The 23,150-nt window shown below is 37.2% G+C and overlaps 1 protein-coding gene across 4 annotated transcripts in view; it reads right to left on the minus strand.

The window, feature by feature from the left end:
* Window positions 1-22,949, minus strand: part of LOC139972094 (serine/threonine-protein kinase PAK 4-like) — a 41,776-nt gene extending 18,827 nt beyond the window's left edge. The window contains exons 1-4 of one of the 4 annotated variants that reach the window (XM_071979020.1): window positions 22,776-22,948; window positions 19,624-19,705; window positions 11,521-11,727; window positions 8,164-8,310 (exon numbers count right to left, since the gene is read on the minus strand). In XM_071979020.1, coding sequence (XP_071835121.1) covers window positions 8,164-8,310; window positions 11,521-11,727; window positions 19,624-19,705; window positions 22,776-22,879 — 540 coding nt within the window. In that variant the 5' untranslated portion in view covers window positions 22,880-22,948. Of the gene's footprint in view, window positions 1-8,163; window positions 8,311-11,520; window positions 11,728-12,382; window positions 13,102-19,623; window positions 19,706-22,743 lie in introns of those variants that run through there. The other 3 variants (XM_071979023.1, XM_071979022.1, XM_071979021.1) reach the window with 3 other exon arrangements.
* Between the last annotated feature and the right edge of the window lie 201 nt (window positions 22,950-23,150).

Here is a 23,150-nt window from a genome sequence, read left to right on the forward strand (position 1 = left end):
GAAGAATATCCTGCTAGGATGCTTTGATAGTTCCAGTAGGAAAAAGTGTACGATTACTTTATTATTTATAATTGGTCTTTTACTACTCCATCATATGTCTTTTGAGAACTCATGATTTTCTGTGTCAAATAGCAATCAGAGTGCCAGTGAACAGAAGCTAACTTGTGGGAGGGAAGTTCAATGATTGTAATGTTACGGTACTTCCCAATTGTGGAGGACAAAATATACTTGACAATGACCGGCTGGTACATGTTTTTGTTATGACCTGGCTTCCAACACAAATAACATGGGACATGATCTGATCAGAGAATCTGCCTATGATGCTGGAGTTCAGCCAACATAGAAGAGTTTGAGGTTCATGTTCATAATGTTTTCACATATCTGCACATACCACCACAGGAGTGTTATACATTGGAGAACCCTATATCAGTATTATGACATCCTTGGACTCCCCAATTCCAGTTCTATGAAATAAGAAATAATGTTATTGCATCTTTAATATTGATTGCCCAACATAAAGAACTGATCATAAATCACCTTAAAGCAACAGCTGTGAAGTCTTTAACCACCAGACAAAACTCCAAACACAAAACATATATTGTAAATTTGATATACTATTGTAGTGTCAAAAAGGATTCTAATGATGACAAGAGCAGTTATTGTTCAAAAAGAAATATTTTCATGTACAGTATCCACAGGTCAGCAGTGACTGCAACAGAGAATGAGAAGTACCAATGCTCAACCTAACTTGAAAACCAAACTCAGGGCTGAGATTACTTCAATGGCTAGCACATAATTGAACTAGTTACCAGACGACTACACTATGAACAGAAACAATTCTGACATCTTATCATTGATCTAAGAGTACTAAATTATACACCAGTAATTGGAGTCACCATCAAGTGAATCTGATGAGAACTATTTAAACAGGACGAACCACCACTTCATAGCATTAATACAATGGTACTATGCACCAGTTACTGGAGTCACAACCAAGTGAATCTGGTGAGAACTATTAAAATCAAACTAATTTCAAACCCAAAACTGTAAACCCAAAAAGTAAAATTCTCTCTTCAACCTAAAGCAAGGAGATGAAATCGTGCATATGACCATTCAATGACTTGCAAATTATGAACAAATTTAGGACTACTTTGTGGAGTTGCAATCCTACATGCAATCATGCCATGTCTCATTCAGTGGAAGGCAGTGTTACGGGCAAAGCAGAGGTACAACATTCATTTCTATCCTATCCTAACCCTACTAATTTCTCCCTCTGTTGTCTGAGTGTGCCTCGCACTGCATTCCCACCTCCAATATTCCCTTGCTGGGATTCAAGAAATAACGGAATACATGGTGGAGATTCCGAATTGATAATTCCAGACAGTGGACAATTTCTTTATTCCTGAAGTTCTACATCAATTGTCCGTGGACCACATATCATTTTATGTTCATGGTGCTGCTGTTGAAGTTCCTGCCAATATGGACTGCCTTTTGCTATTTTTGTTCTGTTGGACTGTCCTGTCTTAACAGTAGACATTCTTTAATTTCTTTACGATTACAATGACTTCTTCAACAAGCAAGCTCCCTGGTTTTGCTTTGTGCACTATTCTTTGATGACTGCCTGGTTATCATATTGCCTTCATTGCCATTCTTCTCTTTAAGATCTGACAATGACAATTCCCAAACATCCTAAAACCAATTATCATACCACCCCAGAACCAATTACCAGTACCTGTAACTTGCTTTCTGGCAAAACCATCGTGACAAAAATAGAAAAGATTACGCATGTGATAGTCATAGCTGCAAAGTCATACCCACCTCGATTGCATAAATTACTGTACATGCTATGCTTACAGGCTGTAAGTTTAGTTTACTACAGTATAGAATGTTACTGTGTGCATTATGTGTCATTTATCTTTTCGAAGTGAAGCTCATACCCTACATATCCTTTATCATGTTCTGTTTACTACTCATAATTTAGCTGGGCACTGTTTTGTTGTGTTTGCAATTCGGAAACGTCTTTTAATCATTAATTTAATATACTTTTTTGAGGTTCATAGGGTATAATTCCTACTACTCTTTGAACTTAGTGGTTTCACACCTGCGTCTCCATTGACTACTGTATCTTCACGACAAAGTCATCTATCAGTATTGTTTATATTTGTAGGTTCAGTTATCAGACCCGTGGAGGAGAAAATTCAGTCATTTAAAGACCACTGCCTTCTCTGGAATTTATACCGTATCATGGCAATACTGTCCACAGTGATCAATGGCCGTACTTTGAGACCATCTGAAAATATGCGAAACTCCTTTCGAAAAGTTTGTATGATTCAGAACAAGTACTGGGGAAATGCCTTGCAGTTTGTTTTATAAGGGGGTTGATATGTTACACCTTTTAATCTCAATGCTTTCAAGTATTCAATCTATTCGCTATGTATATGAATTAATTTGAAAATGCAGCAATGTTATATTTCATCATAAATCTGGAAAGACATCGTTTCATTCTTTATTTCTACTAATTAACCATGTGTTGCTTTAATGTAAACTGTTTACATTCCCCTGAAGCTTATGTATATTAAATTTAGTCTGTAAACAAGTTTGCTATTACGCTAAAAGTTTGCACAAGTGGCATGAATCAGTTTACATTCCAACTTATAACCTTCCAACAATTGTAGCTATGCGCTGATGTTGTAGACCTCTTCCTTTTAACAAGGTCATAGGTATCATCTTCAGGAGAGTTGTTAATCGTGTTTATTTATTGTAAATAATGTTTGACTTACTGTTATAACTATTAAAAAGTTAGGAATGCTTGCCTGTTTACTGTTTCAATAAAAATGTCATACCTTGGTTTGAAACTGTTAAAAAGTTGAAGATCATATTTGTTTGTTCTAGTACTACCAGTATATAATAAGTTTTCTTAGTGAATATTTGTAATGTTCTACAGAAATTATTGAGAATCTGATCTCAAATATAATGATAAATTGCGTTATCATAAACATTATAGTTAATATTAAGCTTTAATGTATGGTGATCGATTCTCTGCAGTTGGGCCATGACGCATTTATGTGATCACACTGCAGTATGCATATTCATAGCCATAAGTCCTATAGTCAATAGTCATAAGCCAAATTGGCCCGTTGACCTCCCCGAAGATTATAAACAATCTTAGGTTTGTAACCTTTTATAATGTTAATCCGGTGCCTGCCATCTTGGAGTAGCTGGGCTGCAGAACGGCCGGACCAATTGGTTAAATTGTCAATCCATCGTAAATGTGGTCGGCCTGGCTTACGTTTGTAACCACAGGGTAGCCCACAGAGTACAGCACATGTAAGGCCTCCACAACGTACTGCATGTCCGAACCATTTTGCGTTATGTTGAAGAACAGTTTCAGAAGAGAACAGCCATCGCCACGCGACCTTCGTGTTTAGTTCATCATTCGACACATGGTCTTTCCATGTGAGACCAAGCAAACGTCGCCAAATTTCTCTACCTAAAGTCCTAAGTCATTTTCATCTAACTAGGGATATACAATATGCAGATTACTTGGTTATAGTTTTTCCGAAATGTGATAGTATAGCTGGCCCTTATTACCGCAGTACTCACCAGGCTCCATAATAGGGCCCATACGGTATAAGGAGCTGGCCCTTAACACCGCAGTATTCACCAGCTCCATAATTGGGCCCTTACGGTATACGGAGCTGGCCCTTAACACCACAGTACTCACCAGCTCCACAATAGGGCCCTTACGGTATAAGGAACTGGCCCTTAACACCGCAGTACTCAACAGCTCCACAATAGGGCCCTTACGGTATAAGGAGCTGGCCCTTAACACCGCAGTACTCACCAGCTTCATAATAGGGCCCTTACGGTATAAGGAGCTGGCCCTTATTACACCGCTGTACTCACCAGCTCCATAATAGGGCCCTTACGGTATAAGGAGCTGGCCCTTATTACACCGCTGTACTCACCAGCTCCATAATAGGGCCCTTACGGTATAAGGAGCTGGCCCTTATTACACCACTGTACTCACCAGCTCCATAATAGGGCCCTTACGGTATAAGGAGTTGTCTTCTGCCTTGCATGCCTTATTATTTTTACTAGGTTTATAGACGAACCTTTGACACAGTGGTAGTGTCATCTTTAACGGGTGAGAATATGTTACTGTCTAACCAGGTACAACATTCATTTCCGGTTGTCGTTTCCAGGAAGGTCTCTAAGTACACTACACGTGTTGATGATTCTCCCAAAGCCAACAAGTGACATTAGAGAGTGACTCGTGTATCAGAGTTGAACATGTGACATTCTGAGATTGTGAGTCGTTTTATAATAGCCTACTTGGAGATCTTCTGGAAACGATAACGAATAAAGATCATTAATTTCAATATAAGCATTTGTAAATCCCAATAAGAAGAGTTATAGGAGTGAGAGTTAGACTTGGTTTGTTACATTTTGTTGTTTTTCACCTCAAGCGTCTGAGAAGTTGAAAGCTATCTGTGTTTATAGGTGAATACAACCTGGTTCTAACCTAAACGTAGTAATTTCTCCCTGTTATTGTCTGAGTGTGCCATGCGATGCTTCCCCATATTCAACATTTATTCCCTTTCAGAGATTCGAGACATAATGGAACAGTTTGCTTGCTAATTAGTCAACTTGGAATGTTGTGTGTATTTAAGCTGTAGTAGGACTGTGCCACACAATACACATGCAGGACAACTTGTTCTGCATTAATGACTTGCTTGTGAATCCCACACTAAGCAAGTAAGTATGATTTATGATATAAAAACTGTTTGCTTCCCAATCAGGCCTCCCCCACCCCCCCCCCCCTCCAGTATGATAATGAAAGCCAATCTCAAATAGGTCCAATGAAAATTGCAGACTGACTGCAAATTAGCAGAGAGACATAATTCAAATTAGGTCATTTCCACAGGGAAATTAGCAGACAAAATTAAATGCTTTTGAGAGTATCATTTCACTGGTAAGTCTAAAATGTCTAACTTGGTGAGGAGAGACTCTTAGCAGATTTAGTCTCATTTTTGGCTCCTGTTTAATATCTGTCAAGAGTGTAATATGACACACAAAGAAACGTGACTAGACGATCTGACTGTGAAGTAAATCACAGATAGCACAGATGATAAGTTTGTTCCTAATGATCACAATTGTGTATTTTAAATTGTCTTGTCAAAATTAACTACACAAGTTATCATTGTTCAACATTGTTACACACTTCACTTTCTTTGGGTACACTGTAAACCACAAAACATCACAGATGCTAACTTCTATAAATTCATGGCGTTATGTGCCTTTCTAACATTACTGGCTTTATGTGCCCTTGTAACATTACTGGCTTTATGTGCCCTTCTAACATTACTGGCTTTATGTGCCCTTCTAACATTACTGGCTTTATGTGCCCTTCTACCAATTACTAGCTTTATGTGCCCTTCTACCAATTACTAGCTTTATGTGCCCTTCTAACATTATTGGCTTTATGTGCTGTTGTAACATTACTGGCTTTACAGTATATATGTGCCCTTCTATACATTACTTGCTTTATGTTCCCTTCTAACATTACTGGCTTTATGTGCCCTTCTCACATTACTGGCTTTATGTGCCCTTGTAACATTACTGGCTTTATGTGCCCTTCTAACATTCCTGGCTTTATGTGCCGTTGTAACATTACTAGCTTTATGTGTCCTTCTAACATTATTGGCTTTATGTGCCGTTGTAACATTACTGGCTTTATGTGCCCTTCTATACATTACTGGCTTTACAGTATATACAGTATGTGCCCTTCTATACATTACTTGCTTTATGTTCCCTTCTAACATTACTGGCTTTTTGTGCCCTTCTCACATTACTGGCTTTATGTGCCCTTCTATACATTACTGGCTTTATGTGCCCTTCTAACATTACTGGCTTTATGTGCCCTTCTAACATTAACTATAACATTTAACATTAACTTTAACATTAACTTCAGACAAATCAAGAATCTGACATTTGCCATTTCTATCAAACTAATATCAATAAAGTATTGTTCATATAAAAAACATGTAGTTTCATGATAAGGTTCACAATTAGGTTTACTGAACAGTAAGAAATTTTCAGTTTTATACTGTAGAAGCCGGCTCAAATTAGCAGTTACGATAACATACATACGATATGCATACAAAGAATATACTTTAGTACATATGGATAGTGCAAAATAGTGTGCTATGCAAACAAACCATTTACTCGCAATGTGAACTTAAGCATATTATGCACACAAATATGTACACCAATTGCAATTTGTGCGCACAGAGTGTATCACCAATGTGTAATTAAGCATGTTGTGCACACAAAGTGTGTATCAGCATTGCACTGGTCTAAGTAACTAGAAGGCCAACATGCTTCGTAATTCCTTGTCATTTTTTAAACGAGAAAATTTAAAGTAATACTGTGCACAAGATTTCCAAGGTTTAAGAGCAAAGAATAATCTTGCAGCAGAGTTCTGGTACACCTTAAAAAGATTAATCTACCACTAAGTGTGAAGTTCATTCTACCATTACTGATTCAGACTGATTCTGGTGAGTTCAACGACCTTTGACCAGCACAAAATACCATAGGTGCAGTGTACTCAGTAAAGGTGGAGCTACCTATAGCATATGAACTCTTTACTTTGAGACTGATCATGTTTACATAACACTCAGGAAATTCATCTATATAAGCATAAATGTTCACACTATTTCATGAAAATGCTTTTGAAAATATATATTTAGCTATCTTAACCAACATCAAAACCATCAAATGGATCTGACATGCTTGGTTCAATAGGTCTTACAGTACCTGCTTGTAAGACAAACCTCCACTATCAAAACCAGTCACACAATATCAAACAAAACTACAAACCATCAAGTTGGTGTAAAATGTTTGGTTCAACAGGTCATTTTTATTGTACATAAGTAAAGCTCCTGCTTTGAAAATCAGCTTAATTTCACTTACACAACAAAAATGAAGTGAGATTGAGTTTATATAGGACAGTTACAAAGTTGTTTAGGTAGGTAAATCGTGTTTCTCCAAGCTACTGTAGCTTCAAGCAGGATACTGAATCATCCAATATTATCAACTTAGGTCTAATGATCTGCACTGGAGGTTTTTTAAAAACAACACCATTCATATTTTGAATTTAATGCCCATAAACTTGCTTAGACACCTAGAATGTACAACACCAACAGAGTGACAGTCAAAATATTCTTCCTGGCTACTGGTTTGGTAATTTCTGTTAGTACCTTTGGAGTTCAAGTGTGTGTCTGAGCCAAATGTTATGCTGTGAATACATTTCTTTTTCAAGTAAGACTATGAACATCTGTTCGTTTCTGTCGTTGTTCTACAACATGTCAAACCTTAAACTCACTGCTTTTGAGACATGACTACTGTATTTCTTTCCTTGATGTAAAAAAAAGTAACTGAAAATGGAGAACCATCTTAGTGAATTTTTATCATTAACTATGAATTCCTTGGTAAGTTACAGTTACTAACAGTTATCTCTTCAAGTTCCAGTTACCATCACTACCACAAAACATAACACTGAAGTGACTGAACATGAATGGTCTTTTCATTGAAAATGAGATTTACTAGTAGTGGAAGATATGCTTAAGTCTCACATGATATTAAAGAAGCCTTAATTATAGAGCTCTATAAGTTTGACCTAGTGTTGGATCTAAACCTGCAAGTATTACTTGTAAGTCATCAATTTTTACCAATGACTTCATATTGTCAATTTATCTTGCCTATGCCATGTTTTCAGCATGAGTCATAAAAAGGTTGTTCTTTTCCAACTTGACATTAAACCACAAGGGCATAACCTCATAAATCCACTCCTCAATGTTTAGGCAGAATAGACATTCACAAAGAGAGTACAAAGGTGACAAGAAGTGGGCAAGCACTGCACAGTAGGTGTTAGGTAACAGCAGTTAGCTTGTACAGGTATTCCAAATATCCAAGCAAGTGAACAAGAACAGTAAAATCATCAACTGAGCTTTGTCAAATCAATTATATGCAAAAAAAATAAAAACACAACAACAAAGGATACGTATTTAAATGTAATGACTGCATTAGACAACCATGTTTTTGTGGTTACTTACAGGTCGGTAAGAACTTTATAAAGCAAATAATAGGCAAAGGACAAACCTGCTGAGGGAGAAGTTCTCTTCTCCTGGTCCTAGGTGGACTCTGACTTCGCAACGAGTTTGATCGGGCCACTGAAATGGCCCTTGAATCTCCCCTTGAGGTCGGCCCATTCCTATTACTAAAGGAACCACTTCCACGGACAATACTCTACAACGGAAACATCATGCAAAATAATATAAGCATGCACTACTGTATTTATTAATAAAATTATGAACTTTAAAACTTGACTGCCTGCAAAAACAAAGAGAAAAAAGAAAGCCAGAAACTTATAATGTAAGCTTTTAAATTGCAGGGGCAGGGAGTCCAATTCCTTGCTGCAGTGTAATGACATTCCATTAACCTCTGCCTTGAGGCATTCTGTAAATCTACCAACATGCATTCAGTTCAGACAAGGAGATATAAGAACAAATCAAATTCATTTGTATTTAATTTGTTTTCATAATATACAGTTTGAGAGCAGTAACAAGCAGTGTAATAATAACCCCTCTCTAAGAATTCTTATATTCTCTCAGACAATTAACTTAATGCAATTTCAGAGTACTCAATATGCAATTTAGTAAAATGAAAGCAAGTCAGGAAATCACACTGAGGAAGTCAACATTACAATTAATGATAACATGAAAATGTTAAGCTGAAACAGAAACCATGAGAAACTTATTGGTGGATGAGAATCTTTCAACATGCATCAAATGGGAATCATGAAATATCAAAATGAAAAAAGAAATGCCACAATTACAATGTTGAGGTCATACTGTAGGGTTATAGCACATCTTACCACTGTACTTAATTGCATTGAGTATTAAAGTTAAAATTAGTACCTCCCTTACATTACACACTGATCTAATCCAGTTAATCTTGGTGAACATCTTATCACACTGTTAACACATGTTGTTATCATAAGGGAGGTAAATGGTTCAACAATAAATTGAGAGCAGCCTTGTTTTTTTTATTATTTCTCTTTCACAAACCTTGAATTAATTTATTTACGACTTTTCTGTTTCTTTGCTCAATAAAGCAATAGAAAAGTTACAAACTTTGTTAGCTAAACCTCACAGTAGTACTGTGTACCGTGAACCGTGAACAATGAACCGTGAACAATGAACCATGAACAATGATATACAGAATGTAGATTACCTATACACTGGCAAAGGTAATACACTTTTAAGTCCATAAACCCACACAGAAAATACCACATGCCAGCCTACTGTATTTTACTCTCTGGTTTGTCTCTATGGTACAGTAAGATATATATGCTGTTATGAGAATTCAAGTTTGACACTACATCTGGACAATTTCAAAACAATTTTAATTGTTTAGAGACATTGGTTTTTGGAAACTACAGAATATGATATGCCATGCATATTGCCTACACAAAACAGGTTTCGGGTCAACCCTTCACCTTTGTAAATACTGTCTAACAACACTTGTATACTAGGCCTGCAGCAGAGAATTAATTTGGTTTCTCTCCTACAGTTTGATACAGCATTTAACTATGAAGTGTGTTCATTCCTTCAAAGGCCTACCAGCATGATGCACACTCAATCTAAATGTCATAGTTAAAGCTCAAACAAATACCTTTATCACCCACCATACATGTGATTACAAAATGGTGTGAAATGAACTTAGCATGTTTCAATCAACTTATTAGAAATTCCACTCTTTACCTCTCACTTTCATGAGACCCTTCATAGTGAGCAATGAAACTGAAACTATGGGGGTGTGTTGTAAATTTAAAGACCAACTATGGAGACTTTTCGATGAACATAAAATCCCACCATTTTTCATGTATGTAATCCTTAACTGACTCCAATTACATTGCTGTAATTAACTTTACCAATTTCGGACGTTAAAAAAGTGAAAAATGGGACGAAAAGTCAGCTTCTATTTCAGACATTCCTGAAACATTCCTAAGACATCAGGTGGCCATGTGACGTCAACGTTTGTATACCTCACTCACAACTATACTTTTAGTGTGTAAAGTCGTATACTTGAGCTGCCAAAAACATCAACGATATTACTCCTTTTCCTCAAAATGTCACAATTCTGTGTTGTTGGAGGTTGCAGTTATACCTCATCCAACAAAAGCATCAGCTTTTTTAGATTTCCGAGTAAAAGAACCGACGTAAAACGCCGCAGACTTTGGATCAATTTTTTGAGATCCACGCGGAAAGATTTTTCAGCACCCGGAGTATCTCATGCCCATGAGCCCACATGCATGACCCTGCTTCTGTGTATGCTGCGAATGTCTCATTCTGTGAAAATTATATACTGTCGATAGCTGTGTCGGACCATGGTCGGACATAGCTAATGTGAAATTGACCGTAAACACGCCCTGGACGTCCTTACATGTAACATTATATCACGCAATTGACAGTAATATATTTACTGTAAGAGATGACCGTATATATATATACCGTGCCAAGGGTATAGCATTGTTAGTACATGTACGGTAGTTAGTTACAACTCTCGCCGGCGTTGGCTCACAGCATGTGTAAATAGCCATGTTAGGATTTATCTATTTCATTTGTTGTATTCCAGTATCGTGAGTTCGTGATACATGTGTAATATTGTCCGTTCTGTTTATTCCGACATCTGCATGGTCCAAGGAGTTAAATAAAAACGGTAGTATGTAGCGATCGGACGTTTTATTTCATTAGTGACTGTCTTGTGATTGTGGGATGTTAGTACTGGTCAAGGCCTGTTTCAACTAGACCTAACTCTATGGAATTACACAGACTCACGGTAGTTTTTCGCCCAGGATTGAACAAGAAACGTGGATTAGGATATTCACTGCTAAATTTGTTTATTGACAGGATACTTTTTCTGTGTTTGTATACTTTTGGATATTAAAACGAGTAAGTACTACGTAAGTATATTGTACCGTACGGACCTATTGACGCTACGCTATGTAAAAGATGCCTCCATTTGAGTGGAAATTTTGCTAATAAAATAAGCAATTTAACTAAAATTTCTGCTTATAATTGTCTTAAAACTTGTTGTTAACCTTCATGTGTTCTTGTTTTAAGCTAACAGCTTTTCAAACGCTCGAAATTGGAAGTCAAAAACAGTACAATTGTTCGCTATCTGTGTACAAACAGTGCCTATATCAGCGTTTGATTTTCGCGGTATACAAACTTTGACGTCACACGGTGACCAGAGGCTCCTTTGGGTCAACCTCTGTTTTCAGACATTCCAGAGGTTCATGTCACGTGACTACCCAAAATGTCCATTTTCGTGGTCGTTTTTGATGGGTATGTAAACTCCTAAATTAATGGAAAATCTCAACAACAAAAATTGCCTCCATATTTGGTCTTTAAGAGTGAAAGGATTTCTTGTAAGGTGCAAGTATCTACTTACTTTCAATGATGTGACCTCTGTGTCTGTTATGCGGGAGGCATCTATGATTGGTTTTGGCCTTTTCTCCTCTGGTGTTGAGATAATGCTGGACCACTGCTTTGGCAGCCCAACATACTGACCTGATTTACCATCGTATCCAGTGTGCACTCTGTGCTCAAAGTCACTGGGTTCAGATATTTCTATTCTTGCTTTGTCCTTTTTGGATTTCTGAAACGATGAACAACATAGTAAAATTAAGCAAGTTGCATGCAGGATACACAGTATCTCATTTCTTACCATTTTACCATACTTTTAAGTCCTACTATCTATTTAATCAGTCCTGATTGCAATAGTTGCCTGAGTAAAGGTTAAAGCAAAAAAGCACTAATGAGCAATAAAAATAAATAAAAATAACTATTACTAGAAGATATGGCATGAAAATTTAAGTTGAAGAAATGTTTCAAAATGACTTACTGACATACTGAACATTTCTGATCTTGTGACAGACTTATCTCCACATTGGAATGAAGTGAAACTTTAAATTCTTCAGTCTTCTGACACTCAAAACTGTGTAATAAATGACTGTTTAAGCCATCCATATCCTGTAAATTTCCAAGCTATCAGGTGTTATTTAAGGTCTTGAAACATTGCTGCCAAGTTTGAATTCCCTATGAAACCCTTTACGCAGCTTTTGAATATTTCATGAAACCTTCTGATTATGACCCAAAATAAGATAACAAAATGATCAAACTAAGATATCCTCAGACTTTTTGTTTTTGAAACAATTTAACATATGAAGGAATTGTATTAATTACTGGAATTAATTATATTAAACTTTTAACACCAATTTAACATCATGACAGGAATAAAAGAACAAACTTACCTGCTGTCTAAAGCAGCAAACTAAAACATCAACCTTTTTATTTCTTCTAACTGACATTTTTATCCATGTGCTTCATACGAATCAATACATCCAATCAACCACAAGGCTTTGCTTAGTGGTTGTAATGACTATGTACTGAATGCAATAACACAGATCTGCCTCTTATTACACATTAACAGGACAGTCTCCATTTTCTATAAACACTGTACTATTCCATGCACTATAGGTTACAGAAATCCAGATCACAAGTACTCAGAATAAGATTTTCCTCTTGTGATAAGGGATCAGTTTTGTTGTTTCTTAATCTAGTACAATCAACTCCAAATTCCAAACATTGTTTGAAGAACCTGGATCTTTCAAATAGAGTTAGTCCTGATTGAAATCACACTTAGCATCCTTCTAGTTTGTTTGATGAGATGGTTCTCCCTTCACCATTGATGCTGGCAATCACAAGATGGTTAAATCTCCAGTGTTGTATCTCCACTGTTATACAGTCCTGAGTGTATATACAGTGACACTAGCTGTCTGACAACTCCTACTACTGCTGCTTTTACTACATCAGTCTTAACCCTTGGCTGATACTTGATATTCTCAATGTATCTACAGTAGCTATTCCTGCTGGTAGCACATATCAAAGTCAGGGCTTTGTAACATCACTACTTGGTCACAAAACCAGTTCAAGTACTTAACTAAAATACAGTAGAGTATACAGTAGTATACTGAAGTGCTTGCCCACAGTACAGTGGTACTCTATACCAATATTCCATTGTATTTGCTTGAAACTTCACTGCACCAGTCCCAAATATTGATTCACACACCTACCGCTTATAAGCAAGGTTCCCTTGAGACCCAGCGAAGATAACTTACTGTTGCTTTCGTATATTTCAAAGAGATTGCCACTGTTGATTTATGAATATCTGGGGTGATGAGATATCATGACCTTGAGTGAGCCTGGTGTAATTACATCATGATCTCTAACCTTAAATAATATGATACAGGGATGATAATGGCTTAGAGGGTACAAGAGAGTGGGAGAGACACCCAGGTATCATAGAGGAACATCAGGTCAGTATTAGTTTCCATGGATTCATGCCTCTGTCTGTGTGGGAAGTTGCAGGGTTACTTATTAAATTTGCCAAGGTTGTTACAAAAAGCCAAATGCATGTAAATTCAGAATTCAAGTGGCCTGGTCGGAGAAAATTCAAGTTATAATGTTCCTCAATTTCTACAAGGGACATTACTGCTATGTTGTTTACTTAATTGTATAATGCTATGCAAGTAGGGCCCTATTCAATATAGGTCACAATTGAATCCCAAATCAGTAAAAGGGGAGCCCAAAATCTGACTTGACATGCATTTTAGTTACAGAACATAACTCCCAAATGCATTGGGATATCATGTGCCCTACTGCAGGTTACTGGGGAGTGATCATGGAACATTAATCCTTATTTGCCTATCTTGGTTTTGAAAATAATGCACCTGCTGTGCAATGATGACAAGTATTTGTAAATTATCACACAAATTTCATTTGAAACACTCTCATTTACACTTTCAACTGTAGAAATTGAAGAAATAGACCAAGCAGCTATTTTCTATTATTTAAGAAGCAGCAGGACCAAAGGGCAGAAATATAGGTTCCTTGTCTACCTCTATTACTCCAACAGGTAATAAACTTCCATCAAAACTTGTAAGCAGATGGCTAGTAAATGCTGCAGAAATATGGAACATGAGGTACTATTGCTGAGCCACAGTACAGTACCTCAATGTACAGTGAAGATACAGCTGAGATACAGGAACAGGTACCCATATTGTAATATACAGGCTTCTTAATTTATTCTGTTTCTGTTTCTATGTAAGTGACAGACATGAAACCAATCTACTGTTAAACATGACCTAACAAAGAGCTCTAGAGAGTACAACATGCAAACAATATTTGACGTTTACTTGAGCGATCAAAAGGTAAACTAACAGTTACCACCCAAAACAATAATAATCAAAATAATAATAATAATCATACTTTTTTCTCTGATATACATATATATGGGTATATCCTTATATTAAACTTATATTTAACTTCCATGGTCAAATAAACTTGAACTTAGTATTTAGCAGCACCCCATAGCCTTCATGACATAGTTCTCATTCACTGAGCCAGAACAAGGTCTGTTTTACTGCTCACTGATAACAAACAACTTGTGTTAAAACTGAAAGACTTCAACTGTCTTTGATAGCCATCTTACAGTTCATATGGTAGAGTACAGTAGGTGTACAATAGCCTCCCTTGTTTAAAAAGCTTGAACAAACTAAGTCAAACCATAAGGGATGTAATCATGTAGCTAATATTTATGTCAGTTATGCATACATGCAAATTCCTTACTTCTTTAGTGCCAAAGACAGAAATGACACTGATGCAAAAAGAGGGCGCTGAACACAAACTCTAAGATTCCATGTTACTGGTTTGTGAAACTATGAACACACCTTCAGAAAATTTTATAATCTTTGTAGACCAAAATATAAAACTATCTCATAGAAATATTAATGTGGCAGTGTGGAGCATCGATTAAATACATTTAACAAGCACCAAGTGTCTGTTGTTACAAGTTCAAGCGCCTTGAAAGATGGTTTTAAGATGTTTCTTGAAACTGTTCAGTGAGTGGCAACGTCTGAGTTCATATGGCTTGGAATTCCATAAACGATGGCCAATTCTAGAAAATGCACGACCACCATATCCATTCAATTTGAAGCGAGGCTCAATAAGGAGATTAGCATGTTGAGAGCGGAAAGAACAAGTTGGCTTGTAAGGTGAGATCACCCCAATATTTAAGTGTTTGCCAATGAAGGGCCTTCCAAGTTAGCAAAAGCATCATTTAGTTGATTCTTTGTTGAATTGGAAGCCAGTGAAGGTAATATACTCTAACTGCAGAATTTTGGACAATCTGTAGCTTGTTTATTAAATGTTTGGGAAGGCCAGCTAAGACAGCATGACAACATTCTAGACGAGATGTGACAAAGGCATGAGACAGTGGTTCAGCAGTTCTGGCATCAAGTGACATACTTATGGCATTGATGTTGTGCAAGTGATGGTATGCTACCCTATACAGATTGATGACACACGCTTCTCCATGTTAAAGGTGGAGCTAAGAATAATACCTAGGTCACGTACTGATGATGAGGATTCAACGTCACTCCCAACTTGAATTTTAGTGCCCTGTACCCTCTCCTTGAAGTGTGGAGGAGTTAAAACAAGTAGATTGAATTTTAGAGCCCTGTACCCTCTCCTTGAAGTGTGGAGGAGTTAAAACAAGTAGCTTGAAGTTTAGTACCCTGTACCCTAGCGTTGTGCGGGATCCAGGTAGTCAAGTGAATCCCAGTATCCCTATATTGACCAGTCCCGATCACAGTGCAATGTGAAACTACTACTGGTAATTGGGAAACAACCGGTTATTACATTCGTTTCGGTATCATTCCCGGGAATCCCGGACATAATAAAATATCTACGTGTTACTATTTGAAATAAAGAAAAGAAAACATGTTTATTTCTGGTTTTTTGTGTTCTTAGTTTGAATAATATCTGATCAATTTACGTTCTGGCCTAGACCTTATATTAACAAATCAACTTTTCACGTAGTAATTTGGACCTAGGCTACACCAAATATCGAACGTTACTTGGGCTCAGCATGTTACGGGACTTCAAAATTTTCGTTATTTATTTTTCCTTCAAACGATGATTGTGAAGGTTCCCATGTACAAATCGTACCCTTATGCATTTCACCTCATTTTGTTATAATAATTATAACGATTTAATAAATTTTGAGCCAAAACCGCAGGGAGTATATCCAGTTTAAATCCATCTTCGCACGGGACTGCATATTATTAAAGCCTAGGTACCATACCGGTACACACTGCTGTTCGGTACTTGTGAGTTGATGCTGTAATGAAATGGATTTGTTTAATGCGGGGGGTTCCACAATGTCATTTATAGTTATCTTTCGCCACTTTTTTAATTTTTAAGATTTTTTGTACGAAAGATTGATATTGTATGTATTGAAAGTATATTTTCTGGAGAAAACAACAGCCGATTAACGATATGAATAAATTTGTACTATTCTTATGTATGTAGTTTTTAATCCCGTATGTACGTAGCCCCTATGTTACATTCTTATTGTCTGAAGTTCCAAACAGGTGGTGACTTGTTGATACAGTAGTTAAAAACTTTTCATTGTGAACTTTTGAACTTGAAGGGGTTGCCCTATTCCAATATCATGGAATAGTGGGGAACTCCCAATTTCTTTTCGTTTAGGATTACTAGTTTAATCCATGTGCGAACGTGATAATCTAATATCGTACGTCGAGTATGAATGAAGGATGGTGTGGGTTGCTTTTTTCCAAGGTTTGTGCTTTTCTTAATTGGAAGTGTAGGCCCTAATATAGCGTGTAATTTTTATTATTTTTATAATCGTGCGTGTAAGAGTATGTACATACTGTAGCCTAGGCTACAGGTATACATATTGAATGTATGACATTGACAGTCTCGTAACTAAGTGCTTTGAGCCATAGATGAAAGTTGAGGAAAATACAGGTTGTAATTACGATACCGGGATTCATGTTGCAACACCACCGGTTGTGTGAAATCCGACCTCCGCACAACGCTACTGTACCCTCTCCTTAAAGTGTGGAGGAGTTAAAACAAGTAGCTTGAATTTGAGTGCCCTGGACCCTCTCCTTGAAGTGTGAAGGAGTTAAAACAAGTAGATTGAATTTGAGTGCCCTGGACCCTCTCCTTGAAGTGTGAAGGAGTTAAAAACAAGTAGATTGAATTTTAGTGCCCTGGACCCTCTCCTTGAAGTGTGAAGGAGTTAAAACAAGTAGATTGAATTTGAGTGCCCTAGACCCTCTCCTTGAAGTGTGAAGGAGTTAAAACAAGTAGATTGAATTTGAGTGCCCTGGACCCTCTCCTTGAAGTGTGAAGGAGTTAAAACAACTAGATTGAATTGTAGTGCCCTGGACCCTCTCCTTGAAATGTGGAGGAGTTAAAACAAATAGCTTGAATTGTTGTGCCCTGGACCCTCTCCTTGAAGTGTGAAGGAGTTAAAACAAGTAGATTGAATTGTTGTGCCCTGGACCCTCTCCTTGAAGTGTGGAGGAGTTAAAACAAGTAGCTTGAATTGTAGTGCCCTGGAACCTCTCCATGAAGTGTGGAGGAGTTAAAACAAGTAGCTTGAATTTTAGTGCCCTGTACCCTCTCTTTGAAGTGTGCAGTTAAAACAAGTAGCTTGAATTTGAGTGCCCTGGACCCTCTCCTTGAAGTGTGGAGGAGTTAAAACAAGTAGATTGAATTTGAGTGCCCTGGATCCTCTCCTTGAAGTGTGGAGGAGTTAAAACAAGTAGATTGAATTTGAGTGCCCTAGACCCTCTCCTTGAAGTGTGGAGGAGTTAAAACAAGTAGCTTGAATTTGAGTGCCCTGGATCCTCTCCTTGAAGTGTGGAGGAGTTATAACAAGTAAATTGAATTTGAGTGCCCTGGACCCTCTCCTTGAAGTGTGGAGGAGTTATAACAAGTAAATTGAATTTGAGTGCCCTGGACCCTCTCCTTGAAGTGTGGAGGAGTTATAACAAGTAAATTGAATTTGAGTGCCCTGGACCCTCTCCTTGAAGTGTGGAGGAGTTAAAACAAGTAGACTGAATTTGAGTGCCCTGGACCCTCTCCTTGAAGTGTGGAGGAGTTAAAACAAGTAGCTTGAATTTGAGTGCCCTGGATCCTCTCCTTGAAGTGTGGAGGAGTTATAACAAGTAAATTGAATTTGAGTGCCCTGGACCCTCTCCTTGAAGTGTGGAGGAGTTAAAACAAGTAGATTGAATTTGAGTGCCCTAGACCCTCTCCTTGAAGTGTGGAGGAGTTAAAACAAGTAGATTGAATTTGAGTGCCCTGGATCCTCTCCTTGAAGTGTGAAGGAGTTAAAACAAGTAGATTGAACTTGAGTGCCCTAGACCCTCTCCTTGAAGAGTGGAGGAGTTAAAACAAGTAGCTTGAATTTGAGTGCCCTGGACCCTCTCCTTGAAGTGTGGAGTTACAAAATGCAGATCAGTCTTGTCATCTTTCAGTTTGAGGTGGTTAACTTTCATTTATAAATGTAGGTCTGTAACACACCCCTCAATGCAGTGCTGAATGACATCATATGTGCACCACTGTTGTTATCTAAGTCGAAGAACATCAACAATTGGGTGTCATCCACATACATCAGAACATCTAGGTTGTGATTCCTGCAAATAGCTGCTTTATGGGCAGAGTCAATTGGAAACAGCTTTGGTCCCAACACAGACCCCTGGGGAATGCCAAACGTTAGCACCGTTGGTTGCTATGAAACCCCTTGGATGAAAACTTGTTGTTTTGTCAGATTAGACTGAATCCACTGGAGGGCAGCACCTTTCACATCAAGATAAGTTTCAGTAGATCTACATTCTACAGAGACAAATTTTCATTCAAGCGTCTTTTGGAGTAACCATTTTTACAAGATTTTCAGACTTGGAATGTTCACCTCAAATGACCTTCGTTCTCCACCAATTTCAAGAAGCATCTTTGAATCACCATGGCAACCTACATACCAAGTATAAAGCCCAACCAAACTAAACCTGTTGAGTTACCATGTTTATATGCAGTGTCACATAAACACACAAATGCCTCAACAAGGAATACAAAAGACAACTTCAAATTCACTTATCCTTTCTCATATGCCTCAAAATATTTTACATTTATTTCCATCTTACAGTATTACTTCTTTCTTTGCCCATGGTTAGGCTGTAGAACAACAACTGGATGGGTCACTGGTTAAAGCCTAGCATTTCACTGTAACTATATGTATACTGTAGTAGCCCCCAAACAGGACTAGGTCAGAAAGCACAATTTCCAAGATGGAGACATGAAATCTGAGGAAGTTGGCTGTTGCATGGGATGTTGTCCAACAGCAATGTCACTAATTTTCAGTGGATGCTCTAGATCAAATAAAGTAAATGGTCATCATTTGCAACATTAATCCTCCTTCAACTTTTTACTTTCTTGGATGTTTTAGTTTGGGCAGAGTGAACAGAAGGAGTTTTTCTACCTAAATTCAACCGATTTAACACAAATGAGCAACAACTGACATATATTTATCTGGAAAAATTTCAAACGGTGGATTATATAGGAAGAACAGTAATATTTCCACTTAATACAGTACATCATGGAGAGATTTTGGAACATTTACCTGAGACCATCGCTTGATCATAATGCCACAACGGTTGCCAGCATCAATGAAAAGTCCTAAAGTGTGGTTGATCACTTGAAATCTGTGCAGGCAAACAAACAATATTTTAATTCATGCAGCTCAATTTTTACAAAAATATTACAGTTATTCATAAGATGAATTTTTTTTTCAAGTATGACAGTTTTGCATTTTATCGATCATACAGGCTTTCATATTTCTGATAATTAATACTTAATCCTAAACAAGCCAACAAGCCCTTGATTTTATATGGTTTGCTTGTTTCTCAGTAAATTTTTGTTTTGCTTTTTTTTGTACTGATGTGTACAACATAGTTGTCCTTCAAAGATGTCAAAGGGAAATTTGTTTTTATCAATAAAACTTTAGCCATATCACAAGACAATTAACATTTAGCCTTCTGAATATTCTTACTCACATTCACAATGTTTAAGGTAAGTATTTTAGTTTAATAGAAAGATATGATTAGGAAGAACATAAAGTCCTTATCAAGGTCCCTGCAAAAAAAAGAAATTAAAAACTGATACCTCCGCTCCTGAACATTACTAGTCTTAAAATAACCACTGAAGCATTCTTAAAACCATTGACATTTTCTGATAGGACATCTGAAGCAGGCAAACTATTTCAATCATACACAACCATCTGGGAAAGGAAGTTTGTATGGGCTTCTACTGCAATCTCGACCAAAGAGGTAAAAGAGATTGGGACACCTTTGTTTTGGTTTGCATTTATCATGTGCTCAATCTCTGCGTATATGCCAGATTTTTGGAGTAAAAGTATATCATCATGATGTGTAACTTTTCACTAAAAATATAACACAATAGTACTGAAAAAAAAGATTGTTTAGACCATCCATACTAAATGCATAATTGGGGCTTTAAAGAAATATGATTAGAAGGATGGATGTAAGTTTGTGCTGTAGGTCCTATGCTAAGTACTAGTACTACCCTAGTACTTATTACGCTATTGATAACCTAACAATAACATGGGAGTTATATCATAACTTTTACTACTGCTGCTAGTGCTACTTTACAGTACTAGCACTTAGGCTTGGTTTAAAATACAAAGTGGCTATTCTTACGACTAGTCATAAATAAATTCCGATTACGTATGCGCACTTGCGCAGTTGCTTTAACGTGGCTATTTTTACGACCTGGAGTTAGGCTTGCACGGTAAACCGGTTTTAGTACCGAAACCGTTTTTTTCCGACCGAATTTCGGTACTATTTTTTATTTTAAGAAAACCGAAAAATCGGAAAAACCGAAATGTGAATTGCAAATACTGGAAAAAAAAAGTTTGTTGACTTTGGTTTCTCCTTTTTACTGTTCTTTTTGCAATATGAAAGTAAATTGCAACAAGAGAAAGCTTTTCTGATAGACGACATTGTCAGCTACGATCCGCACACGCCATAACCTGTGCTTGAGGGTGGATAGCTAGGCCTAACATTAGGCTATGCAGCCCATATATGCGTGCATCAGTTAGGTAACCTTGTAGTATTGAACTGACCTTGGTGGCAAACGTTAGTAGTTGTGAGAAGTACACACTCAAATGACGAGATGCAGTTCCAAATAAATTGTTACATTCAAAGTGTTTGTCCTCTTTGTGTTGTTCTGATTATTTAACTTCAATTTAATAGTAGAGGATATGGAGAAAATCTTTTCAAACACATTGTTGCTGTTGGGACAATTCTCCTTTGTACGCTAATGGATTTTATTTTATTTGTAAGTTTCCTTTTAAACATTTCTTCTTATCAGTTATCAGACAAGGCGTCTCTCAGTTGGTATTTCGTTTACGTTGATGAACACGTTTCCAACTTAAACGTTAACAATTTACATTCTTTGCCGACCTAATCCCGCTTTTGCCAGCGATATTTTTCAACTTGTACTTGAAAGTGTAGACGGTAAATTCTCTTCACTCCTTGAAGAGAAATTTATTTTACCGCCAAGATACCACCCGCGAACATGGCTAGAGCCTCGTGCAATTTGGTACCTTCATTGGACCAATCATATTGTAAAGCATTTTTTTTTAAGATCTCCAATTGGTCATAATGGAGATTACGCTCGGCCCTCAACTCCGAAAATATAACATATAATATAACATGACCGTGATATTTTTTTCTGAACACGAATTTGAACTTCGTGAAGTACAGTAAACAAGACAAACGATACGTGTACGTGATGTTAAAACTTTAAGAAAAAATTTCACTAACACATTTCTTTTCGACATATTTACTTCAGTTTAGTTAACGTGGGTTATAAAATGAGAGTCGTGAAGGCAGTAACATTTCTTGAATTTATTCTTCTTATTTTTCACAATTTACTGCGAACGAACAGACTTGAACCCACTGTTGAAAAAGCTTCAAAAATACGCATCTTAGCGATCGAGATTTGGATGTTTTCAATGCAATTCAGGAGGGGGAAAAAAACGGTTTTTGAGCCAGATTCGGTTTTTTGCTAGAGAAAAACCGGTTGTAAGTTTTCACGAAACCGTGCAAGCTTACCTGGAGTACTATTTTTACGACCAGGAGTAACAATAATTTCCGGTTAGGATTAGGGTTTAGGTTACCCCTTCTAGTTCTACATGCGTAGTTGCTTTATTTACTTTACTGCGCATGAATTCTCCGATGTCGCAAGAATAGTTTATGAATAATTGTTACAACTAGTCGTAAGAATAGCCACGGCCTTTAAAATAATACTAAGTGAGTATAGTAAAAGTTTATGGCTAAATTGAACTGCTTAATTTCAGAATACCCTGCAACTCTTGAATCTCACAGATTATGAGAGTAAGTTGATATACAAAGTTGTAGTAAACAATGCATTGTCGTTCATAAAAAGTCAGAAGTGTGTGAGTTGCCGGGTGGACTGCAACTTGTCCAATTAAAATTTGATTTCGTTTGTGCAGTCAGCAGTAGCATAGCTAGTGCATAAAGAAGTCTAACCTAGGCTAGGATGTGTGGTAAGGTAGTAGGCTACATATATACAATACAAGGCTACTACTAGTACTATGGCCTAGCCTAAGCCTATCCCTTCTACTCGTTATCTTTTAAACAACACAAAACAACATCTATTCTACGTTAACATTAACAGTAGGGTAACGTTAAACTACCTGTTCTTAAACAAATGTGTCCAAAAACCTACGTTTTTCTCTCCCTCTCGAAACTGAAGGTAATAGATTGAGCTACACAATCTTTCAGGTGGCTAGGTAGTAGGTGTAGTTCAAAACATTTAAAAATTTGTATCATGAATCACTCCGTGAGTAATTAGTTGGTCACAGACGCCATCACACTTCATGCACTATTTCAGTATATTTCAAGTTTCCGGAAGCGACGGTACGAACATCCGGGATACCGACGCGTTGCCCTGACGGCTATATGTACAGCAGACGACATGAAATTCCGAGTCATGGCTTATCAAGACCCACTTCAGGGTATAACTTGAGCAAAATCACACTTTTATATCAGAAAAGTGGCAGAAGCATTTTCTCCAAGGTCCTCTGAATTTTTTTGCAGCACT

The sequence above is a fragment of the Apostichopus japonicus genome, chromosome 8, assembly GCF_037975245.1.
Source record: "Apostichopus japonicus isolate 1M-3 chromosome 8, ASM3797524v1, whole genome shotgun sequence".
Lineage (NCBI taxonomy): Eukaryota > Metazoa > Echinodermata > Holothuroidea > Aspidochirotida > Stichopodidae > Apostichopus > Apostichopus japonicus.